The 18,196-nt window shown below is 41.9% G+C and overlaps 1 protein-coding gene across 1 annotated transcript in view; it reads right to left on the bottom strand.

The window, feature by feature from the left end:
- Pole (DNA polymerase epsilon, catalytic subunit) overlaps nucleotides 1–18,196 on the bottom strand; it is a 53,657-nt gene that overhangs the window by 16,775 nt on the left and 18,686 nt on the right. The window contains exons 24-32 of the mRNA XM_028777384.1: nucleotides 16,508–16,665; nucleotides 15,928–16,123; nucleotides 13,094–13,308; nucleotides 8,550–8,652; nucleotides 7,833–7,913; nucleotides 7,619–7,741; nucleotides 3,208–3,417; nucleotides 2,724–2,933; nucleotides 2,334–2,477 (exon numbers count right to left, since the gene is read on the bottom strand). Of these exons, the coding sequence (XP_028633217.1) occupies nucleotides 2,334–2,477; nucleotides 2,724–2,933; nucleotides 3,208–3,417; nucleotides 7,619–7,741; nucleotides 7,833–7,913; nucleotides 8,550–8,652; nucleotides 13,094–13,308; nucleotides 15,928–16,123; nucleotides 16,508–16,665 (1,440 nt within the window). The remainder of the gene's footprint in view (nucleotides 1–2,333; nucleotides 2,478–2,723; nucleotides 2,934–3,207; nucleotides 3,418–7,618; nucleotides 7,742–7,832; nucleotides 7,914–8,549; nucleotides 8,653–13,093; nucleotides 13,309–15,927; nucleotides 16,124–16,507; nucleotides 16,666–18,196) is intronic.

Below are 18,196 nucleotides of genomic sequence, written 5' to 3' on the forward strand. Positions count from 1 at the left end.
TGTCTCGAAAAACAAAACAAAACAAAACAAACAAACAAACAAACAAACAAAGACCTGAAAAGAAAAAGAAAAGAGTAATCTACTTGCCACTCACTACCTGGAAACAATATTTTTTTAATTTCGTTTTTTTCGAGACAGAGTTTCTCTGTGTAGCTCTGGCTGTCCTGAAACTCACTCTGTAGACCAGGCTGGACTCAAACTCAGAAATCCGCCTGTCTCTGCCTCCCAAGTGCTGGGACTAAAGGCATGCGCCACAACTGCCTGGCCAATATCTCACTTTTTTTTTTTTTAAACTATTTATTTATTTATTTATTTATTTATTTATTTATTTATTTATTTATTATATGTAAGTACACTGTAGCTGTCTTCAGACACCCCACAAGAGGGCATCAGATATCATTGCAGATGGTTGTGAGCCACCATGTGGTTGCTGGGATTTGAACTCATGACCTCTGGAAGAGCAGTCAGTGCTCTTAACCACTGAGCCATCTCACCAGCCCCCAATATCTCACTTTTTAAGGAAGAAACTAGTTTGCTTCTGTGCTGTGGGACACAGCTTAGGGATAGAGTGTGTACCTAGCAATTCACTAGTCCTTGGGTTTGATCTCTAGGATTGAGAAAAATACAATTCATGAGCTTAGCATGATAACACAGGCCTATAATCCTAGCATGTAGGTGACAGAGGCCAGAGGGTCAGGAATTGAAGGCCAGCCTCACTTTTATTGCAAACTCAAGGACAGCCTAAACTACATGAGACCCTGTCTCAAACAATAAACACCTCTGTACTGGCTGGTTTTGTTAACTTGACAGAAGCTGGAGTTATCACAGAGAACGGAGCCTCAGTTGAGGAAATGCCTCCATGAGATCTAGCTGTAAGGCATTTTCTCAATTAGTGATCAAGGGCTGGGGAAGGCCCATTGTGGGTGGTGCCATCCCTGGGCTGGTAGTCTTGGGTTCTATAAGAAAGCAGGCTGAGCAAACGAGGGGAAGCAATCCAGTAAGCAGCATCCCTCCATGGCCTCTGCATCAGCTTCTGCTTCCTGCCCTGCTTGAATTCCAGTCCTGACTTCCTTTAGTGATGAACAGCAATGTGGAAGTGTAAGCTGAATAAACCCTTCCCTCCCCAACTTGCTTCTTGGTCATGATGTTTTGTGCAGGAATACAAACCCTGACTAAGACAACCTCCATCCTAAAACAATTCTAAGTGATATACAAAGTTCTTACACAGAAAGGACAGAGGACCTCCATCCTAGAATCCCCAGGGGATGCCAAGGATAGTGATGTACATCTTGCCAGAGGGAGCAGATAATCACAAAGGAAAAGGTTCTGTAGTGCAGACATTCTCCTACACAATCACCACCACACAGCTCTACCTGTATGAAAACCCTAGTCCCATGTGTCCATTATCCTGGTGACCCCTGCCCATTCTTGGTTCATATTCCAAGTCAATAAGCTGGAATAAGGCCTCATATATTACACCTACAATTATGTACCTCTCCCAGGTGTTCCTTATATACAGCTAGCATCCACCTGTGAGCAGACAATATCATAAACTAACTTTACCCCGAGTTACATACTGAGTCAAATGGGGTGCTCCAACTGAGATGTCACATAAAGAGACTTCCTCAAAATCTTCTAAGTCGGGCTGGAGAGACAACTCAGTGGTTAAGAATACTGACTGCTCTTCCAGAGGTCCTGAGTTCAATCTCCAGCAACCACATGGTGGCTCATGACCATCTATAATGGGATCTGATGCCCTTTCCTGGTGTGTCTGAAGACAGTTACGGTGGAAAGAACCACCTACCTAGATTATGACTCCATATCTGAGATGCTGTGACTAGGCAGGTCCTCAGGCAGGAAGTGAGATAGTAGTTGGCTGCTTGGGGCTGCAGGGAAGGACAGGCTTCCAGCTGACTAGTACAAACTTCTTTTGGGGATGATGAAGTCTGAATTTGTGACTATGGTTCACAATTCACTAAAAGCATTGGATTATATTATTCCAATGAACAGGCTATATGGTAGATGAATTTACATCCCAATGATGCTAGTAACTACAATAGTACTTATATGAACGACTTGTAACTTCTATCCAATTCTTTCCTGCTCATCAGCCTGATGGAGAGCAGCAGTTTCCATTTCTGAACATTCAAAGACACAGTTTCAAGTAACTCTTTACAAGATCCCAGTATCAATAGGAAATGGAGACAGACCACATTGCTCACTAGCTATGAGGCCTTGGGTCTGCAAAGTCCAGTTTCTGACCAATTCTTTATGTGGCCTCCATTATATGGAGACATCTTAGAGGTGACAAGCAATACCAGTGGCCTCCTTACCTTTCGATATGAAGGCCCATCCTCTGCTTTGGCTACCCGCTGGTTCACATAGAATACTCGAGGGATACTCAGCTTGATGCAGTGCAAGTCATTGCCGATGAGAGCCCACAGTCGGAACAGACCAGCCTGTCTGGTCTCACTGATCTGAGAAAATTCAGAATACATAGTACATAATCAGGGAACATACTGACACCTGTGAACAGGTCACCTCCCACATTGCCTCCAGCCTTGACCACATCCGCCTATGTGCAGGGCCCCTGTGATGGGCAAGAATCTGAAGGCACTTCTATCTTCCATCCTATACTGCAGGAATGGCTGCACATTCCCTCCTCCAGGTCCATGAAGGACTGCTCTCAACATCTTGTCACTCTCATGGATGAAGGCCCACACCTGTATTATCTGCCATGGAAGGTCCATAATGCTGCGGGCGGTCCGTCGCAAAAAGCTCCCCAGTCCTGAGGCAGGTCCGTCTCGGATAGCTCCAAGCCTTGGCATATCTTCTGTTGACTCTAAGCGTTGTTTCTTCCTGCGGGCTAGGCGCTGTTGGGCCTGGAGCTGCCACTTTTTCTTGTGGAACTGGAGCCAGACCAACCACTCCTCCTAGGACAGATGAAAATGAACAATTGCTAACACATGTTGATCATCTTCCTTCAACAGCCTGTTTTTTATTCCTAAACTTCAACAGCTTTAAATGCTGATCATCTTCCTTCAACAGCCTGTTTTTTATTCCTAAACTTCAACAGCTTTAAATGCTAACACTCAGGCATTTCTGCAATCAACTTGTTCCAGGGCAAGGATTTGCCTTAGGATGCCTGTACTATGTAGCATACCTTTAGGAGACAGGGTGCCATAGCAACTTTCTCAAAGGTCTTACCTGTGTGGTTCCAAGGGAGGGAGGCTGCCCTAAGACCTCTTGCCAGGGCACAGTTAGTGCAACATCCTGAGACTCCTTTTGGCTCTCCCAGACTCTCTTCCTCTTAGTAGCAACTGGGACTGTAGGGTGGTATGGCTTTATGAGTCCAATGTCCTCCATGTCTGGAGTGCAGAGACTCAGACTGTTTTCTGAAGTCTGGGCCATCACAACCTGTAAAGATAAAACCCAGCCTTATAATTCAGAATCTCAATCTGGTAAATTCTATTCTGTTCATAGTACATCTCCTGAAAAGGGATGTTATTTTTAATCATGTGTATATACATGAGTGCAGTTCCCTCAGAGGTCAGAAGACATTGGACCACTTGGAGGTGGAGTTATAGATGGTTGTGAACCTCCTGTTATAGGTACTAGGAACCGAATTCAGGTACTCTGAAAGAACAGTATGTGCTGTTAACTGCTGAGCCATTTCTCCAGCCTGTTCTCCCACCCCCTTTTTGGAGACAGGGTCTGACTGTGTAGCTCTCGCTGGCCTGGAACTCTCTATATAGATCAGACAAGTCGAAAACTTTCAGAGATGCACCTGTCTTTGTCTAGGAGCAGTGGAATTAGATCATCTGTCTTAATTCTACCAAGGAAGCTGTCCATCTTTAGTTTCCCAGGTGTTTATCAGAGAATGTTAGTTCTTTCAAAAAGATGTATGTATCTGCGAGCCTTTTTACAAGGTTGTATGCTCTGAGTCAGAGCTGAGGTTTTAACACAGGTTTAACTTTTGAGTATGAAGGGAGAAAAGGGGGCACTTAGGGAAAGAACACCCACCCAAATGTGAGTGATTCCCAAGACAGAATCGTCTTGGTGGTTCCTGTTCATTTTTTTGATAGGATCTCATTGCATAGCCCAAACTGGCTTTGAACTCTGAATCCCCTTGCCTCAGTCTCCCTAGCAGCTGTAATTACAGGTCTGCCACACTTAAACCAGTTAAGAATATGTGATTATTATTATTATTATTCCTCTTACATTTTAAAGGACTGGAACTTTTGCTGGATGTCACAGCAAAAGTTAATATGCCTTGAGGTCAACTAAAATAAGACTGCTAGCCTACCCTACTGTGCACGCAAAACTGTTTAATCTGCTTTTAAGAGAACAATGAAACAATCTTACTCGCCTTGAAGTTCCCATGTAATCAACTTTTATAACTTAAGCCAATGCATATCTGTAACCTTAAATTAGGTATGAGGCAGGGGGCAGGCGGCAGGGGCAGGCAGATCTCAGGACAGCCAGTATTACACAGAGAAACCCTGTCTTGAAAAACCAAACTAACAAAACCACAACACAACAACATCCAAACAAGCCAAAAAAACCCAATCGACACCTTCACCTCCCCAAAACCCGTCCCCCCTCCCCAAAAAAAACCCAAAACAATGATGCTTGTTATCTGGGTCAGTTGGAGCTTTGTAAAACTGTTTAAAGATTTCTGTAAAATACTCCATTCCTTCTCCCATGTGATGCTTTCTATGCTGTTCATTAAATATAGTAAGAAGCCCTTTGGTAGGGAGACACACAGACTGATACCATTCACAAATGGACTCATACAGACTAACAGACAGACACAGGAACAAACTCATAAGACAGAAACAAACTCATAAGATAAAATTTAGGCTGGTACTAATTCAGACTCATATAAAAGACAGACAGAGGTTGGAGACACAGGGAGCATGAAGTAGAAAATTTAAATATTAACTAGATCTTGTTTAAATGACTCCAAGGGGAAATGCTTTTATTTCTTTCCTTAATTCAACACCAGGGTATTATTGGTGACTGTGAGTTAGTCACTAATGCATATAATCTGAACAAGCAGCCAATGCTCTTATGTACTAAGGCACCTCTTTAGTCCTTAATTACTGGGCATAAGGTTTTATTTGTGCATTAAGTATAGCTATTTAAAAACATGGTTAGGGGGCTAGGAAGATGGTTCTTCTAATCTCTGTGGCACCAGACATGCACATCATGCACACACATATATTTAAACAAAATACTTATACACATTAATTTTATATATTTTACTAATTTGTGATATATTCATTTAACAATTGAGTTTATGTTATCAATTTTCCAAAATGATTACCAATATTTCTTTTAATAATTTTTTTGAATTTCAGTAAAATTTTTAATTAAATTTGAGGCTATATTGTTAGAGATATGTATTCCTAGTAAATCAAGACTTGTAGAGACAAGACGGCTCAAATGGTTAGGCATTTGCCTCCAAACCTGCCATTCTGAGTTTGATTTCCCTAGGACCCACATGGTGGAAGGAAAACTGATTCTTTGACCTTCACATCCACACAATACACATATACATACAAGTAAAAAAATAATAAATAAAATAATAATTTAAAAGAGTCCTACCAATGACACGATGATTAAGATTTGTTGCCAGGCATGATGGCACATCTCTTTAATCCTAGCAGTCAGGAGGCAGAAGCAAACAGATACTGAGTTCAAGGTCAGTCAGGGCTACACCTTATCTCAAAACCAACCAAACTCCCTCCCTCCCTCCCTCCCTCCCTCCATCTATCTCTATTTAGTTTTTGAGACCAGGTTTCTCTGTGTATCACTGGCTGTCTTGGAGCTTGCTCTGTAGACCAGGCTAGCCTCAAATTAAGAGATCCACTTGCCTCTGCCTCCCAAGTGTTGGGATAAAAAACATACACCATATTTGGCCTAGTTTTCTTTCTTTCTAAAATGTGTGTATGTGTGTGTGTATGGTTGTATGCATGTGTACTGGGGATTGTATCCAAGGCCTCATTCACAATACACAAACACTCTCTGCCCTGCATCAGCTTATTCTGGCTAACATTTACTTAGTATATACATTTTTTCCTAGGTACAGCTCTTGCAAATATCACATTGCTAAAGCTTTAAAATCTAAACTGGCCATGTACATACATGCTTATAATCTCAGCACTCAGGAAATTCGGGTAAAGGAATTGGGAGCTTAAGGCCAGCCTCTGCTTCACAGAAGATTAAAGGCCAGTCTGGCACAGCGGGTTAAAGACCAGCCCAGCTTAAGACCTTGCCTTAAAAGATTAAAGTAAGCCAGGCTTGGTAGCATACAACTTTAATCCCAGCACCTGAAGAGGCAAGTGAATCTTTTTAGTTTGAGGCCAGTTTGGTTTATATTGTAAGTTCTAGGACATCCAGGGCTACACAGAAAAACTCTGTCTCAAACATGAACACACACACACACACACACACACACACACACACACACACACAATTTTAGGTTATTATTGAGTCTCTGTAACATTCTGGCTTTTAACTCACTTTTACTTGTGTTTTGAGAGAGACATAAGAGTGTGTCATACTGTGCTCCAACTCAGCCTTGAACTCCTATCCATCCTGTCTCAGCCTCCCAACAACCAGGACTATAGGCATGAGACATCATAAATGGTACACTTCTAATTTTTAACACTTCTAAACTTTAATACTTTTTCTTGGGGCTGATGGCTCAGCAGTTAAGAGCATTGACTGCCTTTCCAGAGGACCTGGATCCAATTTCCAGCACACACATGTTGACGCACAACCATCTGTTAACTCCAGTTTCAAGAAATCTAACACCCTCTTCCTCCGTGGGTACTAGGCATGTAAGTACCTTATAGACATATATGCAGACCATACACATAAAACCTTTCTAAAAAAATTTTTCCCCTGCTCTAATTTTAGTTATGCTGGGTTTTATTTTTTTTTGTATTTTCAAAGATTACTTTTTATTTTTGTGTGTATGTCTGTGTAAGTGTATGCCATATGTATGCAGGGGTCTGTAGAAGCTAGAAAAGGTCTTGGATTCCCTGGAGCTGGAGTTTCAGGCATGTGTAAGCCACCTGATATGGGTGCTGGAAACAAACTTGAGTCCTGTGAAGAGCAGGAAGGGGTCTGGAGAGACGAGCATACCAGCTTTTCAACCACACTTCTCATTACGCAGTCTTTGGTGTGTCTCTAGGAATGATCTTCATTTTGTTAAGAAACTGAAGTCTACAGTAGTGATCTATCTAGGTGAGGTCACTATGTCTAATTTGTATACCTCATCATTTACATGCAAATGAATTCTTCATACCCATCTGATGACTAACATATGCTTCTTGTTACACAAAATGAGACTGGAGGGCCCTGATGAGTAAGGTACCACAGTGCACACTTTTAGAGATAAAATGTCTCTTTAGAGGTAGTATCAGGAAATTATGGGCCAAGCAGGGTGGTGCATACAGGGGAAGAAATCTCTGTGAGTTTCAGGCCAGTCTAGTCTTCATAGGGAGTTTTAGAATAGTCAAGGCTATATAGAGAGACTCACAAAACCAAAACAAATAAAATGTATGGCTAGCTTGCAGACCTTGGTACCCTGGGTCCTGTGTGTTACCTGTCTCTTTCCTTCAAGTACAAAGAGCTCACTGATCTTCTTCTGCTTGTAGATATCATTCTTCTCTAGTAGTTTTTTGTGCAGCCAGTCTGGATGTTTGACACGTGGAACTGGGTTCTTCACCTAAGTGAGGATAACACACACCAGGAAGAAAGTCTTCTATGGGTCTACTGGTCTTTGTGGCCCAGGATAGTACCCATGGCTTTTGTCTCACCTGCTGCAGAGCTGCGGGGATGGTGATGATCTTCTGGATGGCACTCCCCAGCCGCTCTATGTAGTAGTCCCAGTCCAGAATCTGCATGCACAAAACATGAGAATCAGCACTTGTCTACACTGTCACATGCCGACATTACTAAATGTTGTGTTTCACTTCATCTTCTGGAAACAACATGTTCATTTAAAGCTTATTGAGCCTATAGGATCAAGAAATAGTAGACGGTAAAGGTAGTAGTACCCCAGCTTTATTCTACCAAAGAGCAGCTTAATGGCTTCCTGATGTCCTAGAGCAGTGGTTCTCAATCTTTCTAACACTGTGACTCTTCAATACAGCTCTTTGTTATGGTGACCCCCAACCATGAAATTATTTTTATTTCAATTTCATAACTGTATTTTTGCTACTCTTATGAATCATAATGTAAATATCTGTGTTGTCTGTCCTAGATGATCCCTGTGAAAGGTCAGATACATTCTAACTAGCTTTTTTCTAAACCTTTAATAGTATAAAAATAGCTAGGGTGGCAATATGGCTCATTAGACACAGACACTTGTCTCACGACCTGAGTTAGATTTCTGGCATCCACATGATGGAAGGGAACCAATTCGTTATCTTCTAATCTCCACATGTGTGTGTGCATACACACACACACACACACACACACACACACACACACACACTCTCTCTCTCTCTCAAAAAACAAAAATTGGCACTCACTGTCCGAATATCAAAGTCTTGAAGTGATGAACTCTTTAGCCATTTCCGGAGAAAATGTTTCCTCACTGTAGGCTCTGCTTGGAAAATGGCAAGTGGAATCGCCCTAAGTTAGGAAAACAAATAGAATCAAAAACAATGCAAATCCACTATAACTCTTATCAAATGTACATGGGATAAAGACTCTGTATACACTTACATCTTGTATGTGATGTTTATAACATTCAGTGATTGAGTTATACTTTACCATGTTAAAACACTTAGGTTAGGGGATAGGGGCGTGTCTCACCAGAAGAGGACTTGCTTATCCTATGCGAGTAAGACTCTGGGTTCCATTCTCAAAAATATAAAACAGAACAAAGAATAAGGAGAAGGGGAAAGAAGAGGGGGAAGAGAAATACATGAACGATAAAGAAAATATGGCAGGGGCTAGAGAGATGGCTCAGAGGTTAAGAGTGTTGGCTGCTCTTCCAGAGTTCCTGAATTCAATCCCCAGCAACTACATAGTGGCTCATAACCATCTATAATGAGATGTGGTGCCCTCTTCTGGTGTGCAAGCATGCAGACAGAATAATGCACACATAATACACAAACAAATCTTAATTTAAAAAAAAAAATTAAAAAAAGGAAAAGAAAAATATGGCATAAGCACATATACACAGTGGAGTTAACTATATGGAGTTAAGTATATTCTCGTCCCATTAATTGTTTTACTAAGTCATAAAGAAAAATGAAATTTTATCTTTTACAGGAAGAGAGATGAAACTAAAGATTGTTAGGAGAAATGATACAGAAAGATAAATATTTCATGTTTCTCTCACATGAACACCTAGATTTAAAAAGAAGACATTAAAGCACAAAGAAGCCTATTTGGGAAAAGGAACAGGAGTGGAGGACTGTGGTGGTTTGAATGAGAATAGCCTCCATAGACTCATTTTTGAATATTTGGTTCCTAGCTGTAACATTTGGGAAGGATTAGGAGGTGTGGCCTTGGTGGGAGCAGGCTTTGAGGTTTCAAAAGACTTCCTTTATTTCCAGTTATCTCTCTCTGATCCTACTTGGGCATTAAGATGTAAGGTAAGGCCTCAGCTGTTCCTGCTTCCACCCCTTTGCTGGCCATCATGGACTCTAATCCTGAAACAGTAACCCCAAATTAAACTCTTTAAGTTGTCTTGGCCACAGTATCTTATTACATCAATATAAAAGTAACCAACACAGGCAAAACAATGACAGTTAATATGATTACATATACGTATGTATGAACTATATGTATAAATGTGTCATAATGAAGTCTCTACAAGTTAATATGATCACAGTATGTTATGTGTATGAACGTGTTATCATGAAATCCCCTACGAGTACACATAACTGAGGAAGAAAAGGGCTGAAGTTAAATGCACATCACCTTGTGTTAGCTGCTTGCTTTATATGTAGCCACTGTTCAGAGCTGTAACCCTTCTTACATGTGGGCAGTAGACACTTCTAAAACATTATTCACTGGGTAAAATACATAGGAGATGGAATGCTTTTCTAAGGTGTGAGTTGGCTTTCTTATTACCAATAAAGCAGCTGGCAACTTTTAGTTGCCACAAAATGTTTTTTATTATGAAATATTATAAACTCCAAACACAGCAGGTACTCATACTCTCAGCTCTGTCAAGCTACAATGCTTGAAAATGTCATTTCATGTAAGAGACAATAAAGAGGAGCACTGCAGATCCCCTCAGCACAGAGACAACACAGCCTCTCTCTGGCATTTATTACCTTTATGCATATCTTTATTTTGATGTAGCCACAAGTAAAGAAAACTAGGTGGCAGGGCTATTATTATTATTGTTGTTATTTTTGAAGGAAGGTCTCCTGATGTGATCTAAACTGTCCTGGAACTTCTACGTAGTCCAGATTGGCCTGCCTCAGCCTTCTGCATGCTAGGATGACAGGTGTGCATTGCCAAACACATCTCCTACATGGTAGCCTTGACAAATCCTGTCTGAACTCCTCCTGGTGCCTGTGATATAGTTCAACCCTTTCAACTGTCTTCATCTCTTTTTGCAGTGTAGGAGACTGAACCCAGGGCATTGTTCATACTAGGTAAGTGTGTTCTACAACAAATCTACATACAAGACTACTTCATCTTTCTGGTATTAGGGGTTGAATTCAGGGCCTCCCAAATAAGTACTCCCAGCCCTTTATTTCTATTTTGAGACAATGTTGCTACATTTTCTAAGCAGGCCTCTCCAGCAGCTTTAGATTACACACATGGACCTCCATACTTGGCTCCTTCAGAATACATTACCACCTAAAAAACAGCCATCCATTTCTGGAAGATACTATTTTCTTTTTTCCCCCCATTTTGGTTTTTTGAAACAGGGTTTGTCTGTGTAGCCATGGTTGTTTTAGAACTCAATTTGTAGACCAGGCTGGCCTTGAACTCAGAGAGCCACCTGTACCTCTGACTCAGCAAGAATGCTATTTTTAAGACAGGTACTAAACATGATACAATGAGCATAAAAAGCTATGTGAGACATGTGCTTCTAAGTGCCAAGTGGGAATTAAGGATGTAGCCACGAGTCTGAACCTTAGTACCATATAAACCAAATATGATAACTCAAACCTTCATCCCAGAACTTGGGAGGTGAGCCTTGGCTACATGGAGTTTGAGACCAGGATGAATTACATAAGACTCAGTCTAAAAATCAAACAAAGACCGGCAAGATGGCTCAGCAAGTAAAGATGTTTATTGTTAAACCAGAAAAACCTAAGTTTACTTACACAGCAGAATCTACTCCTACACCTTCTGACCTCCACATGCGCACTGTGGAAGACATGCTTTTTCTCTACACACAAAATAGACTCTTTAGCCGTCATACTCCCATCTGCCTAGTTAAGTGCTAGTCTACTTTTCACCAACAACTGCTATCAGCATTCTTTTTAACTCAAGAGATGCTGTTAAAGTCAATACTGTAGTAATTTCTGGGAGCCTATTTATGTTTTCAAACTGGCCACCACTTCTTCACTTGTGAATCATACGCTCATTATCTGAGGCACTTTCCTTTGGGTTCTTTTAACTAATTGATATGTTGAAATCTGTTATTTTACTCTCTATATGAATCTGTCAAATTGACCTTAGACCAAATTTCTTCAGGACACTGGCAATTTCTCCTTACGAAAAAATTTGCTATTTTTCCCTAAAGGGCTCTATAGGAAGGTAGGTATCAATATTTATCATGTGCCCATTGCTGAGTCATAAACCACCCATCTTTCAGTGAGCTGAGATTACAATTATTGATGCTGCTGTATCCTGTGATCTCACCTGGGGTTGGTCACTTGTGGAGATAGATGAGTGGCCTCCTCACTTACATATACGCCCTCTCAGCTTCTAGGAGGCTAAATGCCCAACCGATAGGGCTAAAAGTCCCTGTTGACTGGGCTGAGAAGTCTCATGTTTTGTCTACCTATTCCATTAGTCACAGAATCACAAGTCGTCTCGTTTCTAGGTAAGAGGTCAGATATACCTTTCCGTGAGAGAATCAAGGTTATGTTAGGAAGTACCATGGTAGCCTTCAATTTCTCTGAAGGAATCATACATTTATCCTGCCTCTAACAATGGTTCTCAAGATTCCTGTAGGGTTACTCTGGATTTGAGGTTCTGTAATCCACGTGTGACAAACCCTTTCTTTCCTGTGCTCCAACCACAGGAAGCCATATTTCCTCTTTAATTCACAGTCTCATGGTACGAAATAGAAGCTGATCTAATGGAGTCCCTTGTTGCTGGCTGCTGTATGTGATATGTCCTAGGCGTTGGAATGTGTTTTTTTTCTCGTCTGTGATGGTCACTGAGAAGTGTTGGTGCTGTTGGCAGGTAAGGCAGCCTCTTGTATGCCAGAGCACTGCTCTACGTGGGTCATCACAGAGTCACTCTCACCTACAAGTTGTTGTAAGAGCAGCCCAGATCCTGTCCTTCCATGAAAGAGAAGCTGACTTCATTCTCCATACTTACCATTTCCGTTCCAGGGTTCCACTTGGGCCCCACAAGGCCTTCCTATGAATTGATATGCATAGAGGCTTTTTTTCTCTTCTTTCTGAGACAGGGTCACTCTTGTAGTAGGAGTTGGCCTTGAATTCACAGAGTTCTATCTGTCTCTGCCTCCCAAGTGTAGAGATTTAAAGCCACATACTACCATACCAGGTAGTCTTACTTCTTCAACAGCCACCAGACCCACAGTCTTCTATGGAAACTCTATTATAAGGATCTAGAGGCTCCTACTACAGGTGTGGGTCTGCAAAGCCAGTTTTTTTTTTTTTAAAGCCTCAAATTCACTATAGTCCAGACTAACACCAAACTCATAAAACCTTTGCTTTAGTTTCCCAAATACTGAGCTTACAAGTGTATACCATCATACCTGTCACCCCGAAAACCCCTTCGGGACACAGTCTCTTAAGGTGCCCAGGTTGGCCTAAAACTTAAAATCTTCTGGTTTCAGCCTTTTGAGCACTGGGATTACAGGCACTCACCCATCTACTCAACTCTTTAAAGAGGTCTTTACCTCTCAGTGACAGGAGACCCCTCCGGCTTTCGGGAGATGATATAGCGGCAGCTCAGTCCAGCATCTTTGACCATCTGGTCTCCCAGGAACTCAGCCAGGCGCTTTGCTGTGCTGATAGATGTAGACTTCTGCTCCCCATAATCTTCTAGCTTCCGAGACATGGAGCGGTTCTCAGAAATCAGCTCGAACAATTCAGAATCAGGCATATTAGCAGCCTAGAGAAAGAAACAACAGATGCCAGGAAGATGAGGCCATATTCACTTTGATTCTGTAGGATTGTACCTACCTATTTCTTCCCTGGAAAGCTGAAGACAGGCTTTGGATTTCCAAAGGGCTGGAGATGGCTCAGTGGTTAAGAGCACTGACTGTACTTCCAGAGGACCTGATACCCTCTTCTGGTGTGTCTGAGGACAGTGACAGTACACTCAGATAAAATAAACAAATCTTAAAACAAACAAACAAAAATACTCCAAAACCAAAACCGAAACCACCTTTAAAAAAGCTACCCTAGCACATTTGGTCAGAGCCCTAGCACTGCATTAAAGTGTGTGTAGGCTAGGGCAATGGCAAGACGGCCTAGTGGGTGTAAGTGCCTATTGCCAAGGCTGACACCTGAGTGTTTATTTTTTTTTTTTCATTTAAATTTGTGTGGAAGTGTTTTGTCTGAATGTATGGCTGTGTGTCACTGTGTTCCTTGTACCCATGGAGGTCAGAAAAGGGTGTTAGATCCTTTGTGACTAATATTACAGACAATGTGAGCTGCCATGTGGATACTAGGACTCAAACCCTGATCTTCTTAACTACCGAGCCATCTCTCTAGCCCATGTTAACCTGAATTTGATCCTCCAGGACCCACATGATGGAGGACCATCTCCTACAAGCTGTCCTCTGACTTCCACATGTACACTGTGTTACTCCAGTATCCTCTACCCTAAAAATAAATGTCATTTGAAAAAAAGACATATAAAATCTTACCTATTATCTTAAGGTTGTATACAAACTTACCAAGAAATACGTATGAGCAATAAGTGCCAAAGCCATACTGTGTAGTGGGATATTTTTCTCCCGCTACATTTTACAATAGAACTCGGTAATTTGAGAGGAGCTAATGTGGGAGGAGCAAGGAAAGGAAGAGGAGGAGCTAGGAAGAGGAGGAGAGATGTAGGAGCCAGAGAGACCCACGCATACATGCAGTACAGTCCTGGGTAACAAATTTTATCTAAGGTTAGGTATTGGGTAACAACTCAGATTGTGTGGGCATCTTGTTAACTGAACATTTCTAAATACATAAGGCCTTCGGATCATAATTAAGCTTTGGAGCCTCATCTCTACTGGGTACTGCGTGGATGGTGAGATGGTCTGGGCTCAGCCAAGCGTTGGGGAGACAGTGTGGTGGATTGGCAGAGTCAGCTGCCACGATGGCGTCTTGTGGGTGACAGGGCTGGTGCATCTGGCCAGCCTGAGCCACGGTCTTGCAGGTCTAGTTTTGGTACACATGGCCTGAGCTAAGCAGAACCACTGCCACATAGATAGTCGGCCTTTTAAAATACTATCCTCAACAAGTGGCGCTCCTGGGTGCCAGGGCCGATGCTTCTGGTCGGACTGAGACTGAGCCATAGCAGTGGTGAGAACGCGCTGCTACTCTTGGCCTCAGGCCTTGTCTAGTCTGGAACATAGCAGCCCCATAAGAACAAGCCAGACTGAGTGCCGCTGTTTTAAATATTACATCAACAATACTGTGTGGGGAATAATTATGCCCAAGACATAAGATAAGGCGACATCTGTCTAAAAGGACTAAATTTCATGTGACATTGGCTGGAACAATGGGATTCTTAAATTTCCTCACAGATGGAAATGTGCAGACAGATGGACTGGTAAGTGACCCAGAACATATAACAATACAGAAATAGTAAAATATTCTGAGGCAGAACTAAAGGCATTCCCTTCTTTTCTTTCTTTGGTAATGCTCAAGATAAATTATAAAAATGATGTGTGCAGCTGGGTGTCATGGCACATACTTTTAGTCCCAGCACTCAGGAGGAAGAGATAAGTCATCTCTATGAATTTAAAGTTAGCCTAGACTACACACAAATTCCAGGACAGCCAGGGGTACGCAGTAAGACTCCTATCTCAAAAAACAAAACAAAATTATGTGCACATTCAAAGACTTTAAAAAATGAGAGCTAGCCAGATGGCTCAGCAGGTAAAGGTACTTGCCACCAAGTCTGAAAACTTGTTAGTTCAATTTCCAGCACCTAGATAATGGAAGGAAAGAACTGACTTCCATTTGTTGTTCTCTAAACTTCCATATGTGCATGCATGCATGCATGCACACACACACACAAATATAATTTTTAAAAGTTTTTAAGAAGGGGGATGGAGAGACACAGTTCAATAGTTACCGTTAAGAGCATTTGTTGCTCTTATAGAAGACCAGTGTTCACTTCCTAGAACCTACACAGCAGCTTACAACTGCCATTTCCAAATGCTGACCTCTGGCCTCTGAGGGCATCAGACACACAGTGTATTCAGATATATATACTAAAAACAAACAAACACATAAAATAAATAAACACAACTTAAAAAACCCAAAGACTTCAAAAATCAAATAAACTGATTTGATAATTAAGTTTCCTCTGATGGCTCCTTTTATTGTCATGCTGGCACTCCAAAAACTAGGGAATTATAGGGTAGCAGAGCTAAGGAAGCTAGGTTTCATCAAACTGCTCCAGGTTCATCTGTTACCTGAGTCTCCAGGAGCCTAGTATGCAAGTCCAATTCCTTGAAAGATGCTCACTCCTGAGAACCAGCTGAGGAGGCAGGTGGAGCCTTACCTTGCTATAGAGCACATCTAGCCAGTAGTCTGCCACTTTGGCCACAGAGCCATACACCTCCTCCAGTGTGCTGCCCTTGAGGAAGGCCTCAAAAACTGAGGACTGGAAGATTTTAATCAGCTGCAACTCCCCTCGGCGTTTCACCTCAAAACCTTTCAGTTCAGCTAAGGAACCATCTTCATTGAATACAGCATATCTGAAAAGCAAGGGAAACAACAGAAAAATGAACTTCAGGGTGCTGGGTGCTTTCTGTCTCCCTTCTGCCTTCTTGCTTCACTGCCTGACCCCCTTGTCATCTTTGAGGCAGCAAGTAGCAACCTCTCCCAATCTCTGCCCCTTAGGTTGATGCTTTAGCAAACTGGAATGCATTGAGAGACCAGTGCGCACAGAACCAGAATAGAAGGCTGGCACACCAGCATCCATTTTCCTCCTTAAATTAGTAAATAAAACAAACAACAAACAAATGAAACCCCATCCAGTTTGTTCTCATTTTGGCTCCAGGTCTATTTTCTTTCCTGAGTCTTTAGTTTGTCTATCTACTGCATTTCCTTTCCAAAACATAAGGCTCGGGGATTCCTACCTCTTCTTTAGTTTCTTGCCTTCTTCCTTGGAGGCTGGAAGGATCATAGCAAGGTATGGTCCATCAACTTCAAAAAAGATGCTGTTCTCAGAGCGGGTGACATAGGTGAGAGACGAAGGCTCTGTTAGTTCCTGGTATTGGTGGTTGGTAAAGCCTTCCTAAGAATCAATAACAGGAAAGGTAACCTCATTCCTAAGGCCTCACAAACAGGACCCACCTCCTCTCCTCAGGGAGTGGGTATGTCAGTAAATAAACTCTACTACACAATGAACAAAATGGGTAGCAGACTAGCAGAGGGTCTGACAGCAACACACTGAGACTCAAGTGCAATTAACAGGGTCTGGGTTGCATGGTCTATGTTTCCATATATGTGACCTGGGAAAGGAAAAAAAGAGCACAAATACACATCAAGAGTTGACAGGGTTTCAGTGGAGCAGAGAGACTCCTTGAAGAAATGCTTCACTCCAGGGGTAACACAAGGTAAATACAAGATAAAGATAAAACTGGAGTATCTTATAGCATCAAGTAAGAAAATGCTCCAAACATAAGGTCTAAAAAAGGAAACAGTGTATGTCCTTGTGGCCAGCTAGGAATGAATTGAGCCAAGGAAAGACATGAAGATCATACTGGATTATCCTCCTAAGTATAAAAGATGCCCAAGAATCCATGCTGCTGTAAATTAGTCAACAGACATACAGGGGAATATAAACCAGAGAGAAGGGTAACTATCCCTTATAGACTCCAATGAGCAAGCAGAAGGAATGGGGTAAACAGCAACCTGCCATGAAACTACTCCAGCACAGGAGACATGCAGTAGTGCAGGTGACACTACTGGTGAGTGCAAACAGCAGGACTTAACAAAGGTCAAGGAACATTTCAAAGCATGCCTTCACTGTGGTGGCTCTAACACATGCTCAGATGCTCTTTTATACTCATTCCTTCAGGGAGGACAGTCATCCTTGGGTGTGATTACTGAGGAAAGAACAGCATGTGAACAGAAACTTGGGAACCTCCCTGTGGAGACACCTGGCAGATATGGAGGAATATCACCTGGTCATGGAGCCAGTATCTCCAAAGATGAGGAAGTGATGATCAAGGCATACGAGACTCAAGTTAGGGAGCATCTGTGTGGAAGCATCACCTGCCTATAAAAAGCTGACGGCCTACTAACTGAAGCAGAATTAGAAGGTAGGACATCTGGCAAAGAAAGAGGAATTCTGGAAGAGTCAAGAGTGGGAGATTTCGACCAGGACTTGGAGGAGACAGACAAATGGAACTGAGGAGAGGTGAGCCATGTGACATACACAGACTCAAATAAAAGGGTCATATAAGTTACAAGCTAGTTGGGGAATAAGCCAAGGCCATGGCCTAGGCATTTATTCATAAATAACTAAGTCTCAGAGTTGTTATTCTGGGAACAAAGAGGCTGGATATAAAAGCCTGTGGCTACAACAGCCTTATAATGAGATCTCCTAATTGACAGCAGAAAACAAAATTCCAGACCAGCAAAGACCAAGGCATTATTCAGGGTAAAAGGACATAGTGTGGGCACCTGGAAACTGAGGACTCCAAATAATATATGATTTAGTTACAGAGTATGTATAACATGCATTTCTTCATTTTGATGACTGTATGCTTTAGGCAGATGCAAACATTAGATAAGCAGCCTGAAAGGTATAAAACAGTTTT

Source organism: Grammomys surdaster, unplaced genomic scaffold (assembly GCF_004785775.1).
Source record: "Grammomys surdaster isolate TR1022 unplaced genomic scaffold, NIH_TR_1.0 309, whole genome shotgun sequence".
NCBI lineage: Eukaryota > Metazoa > Chordata > Mammalia > Rodentia > Muridae > Grammomys > Grammomys surdaster.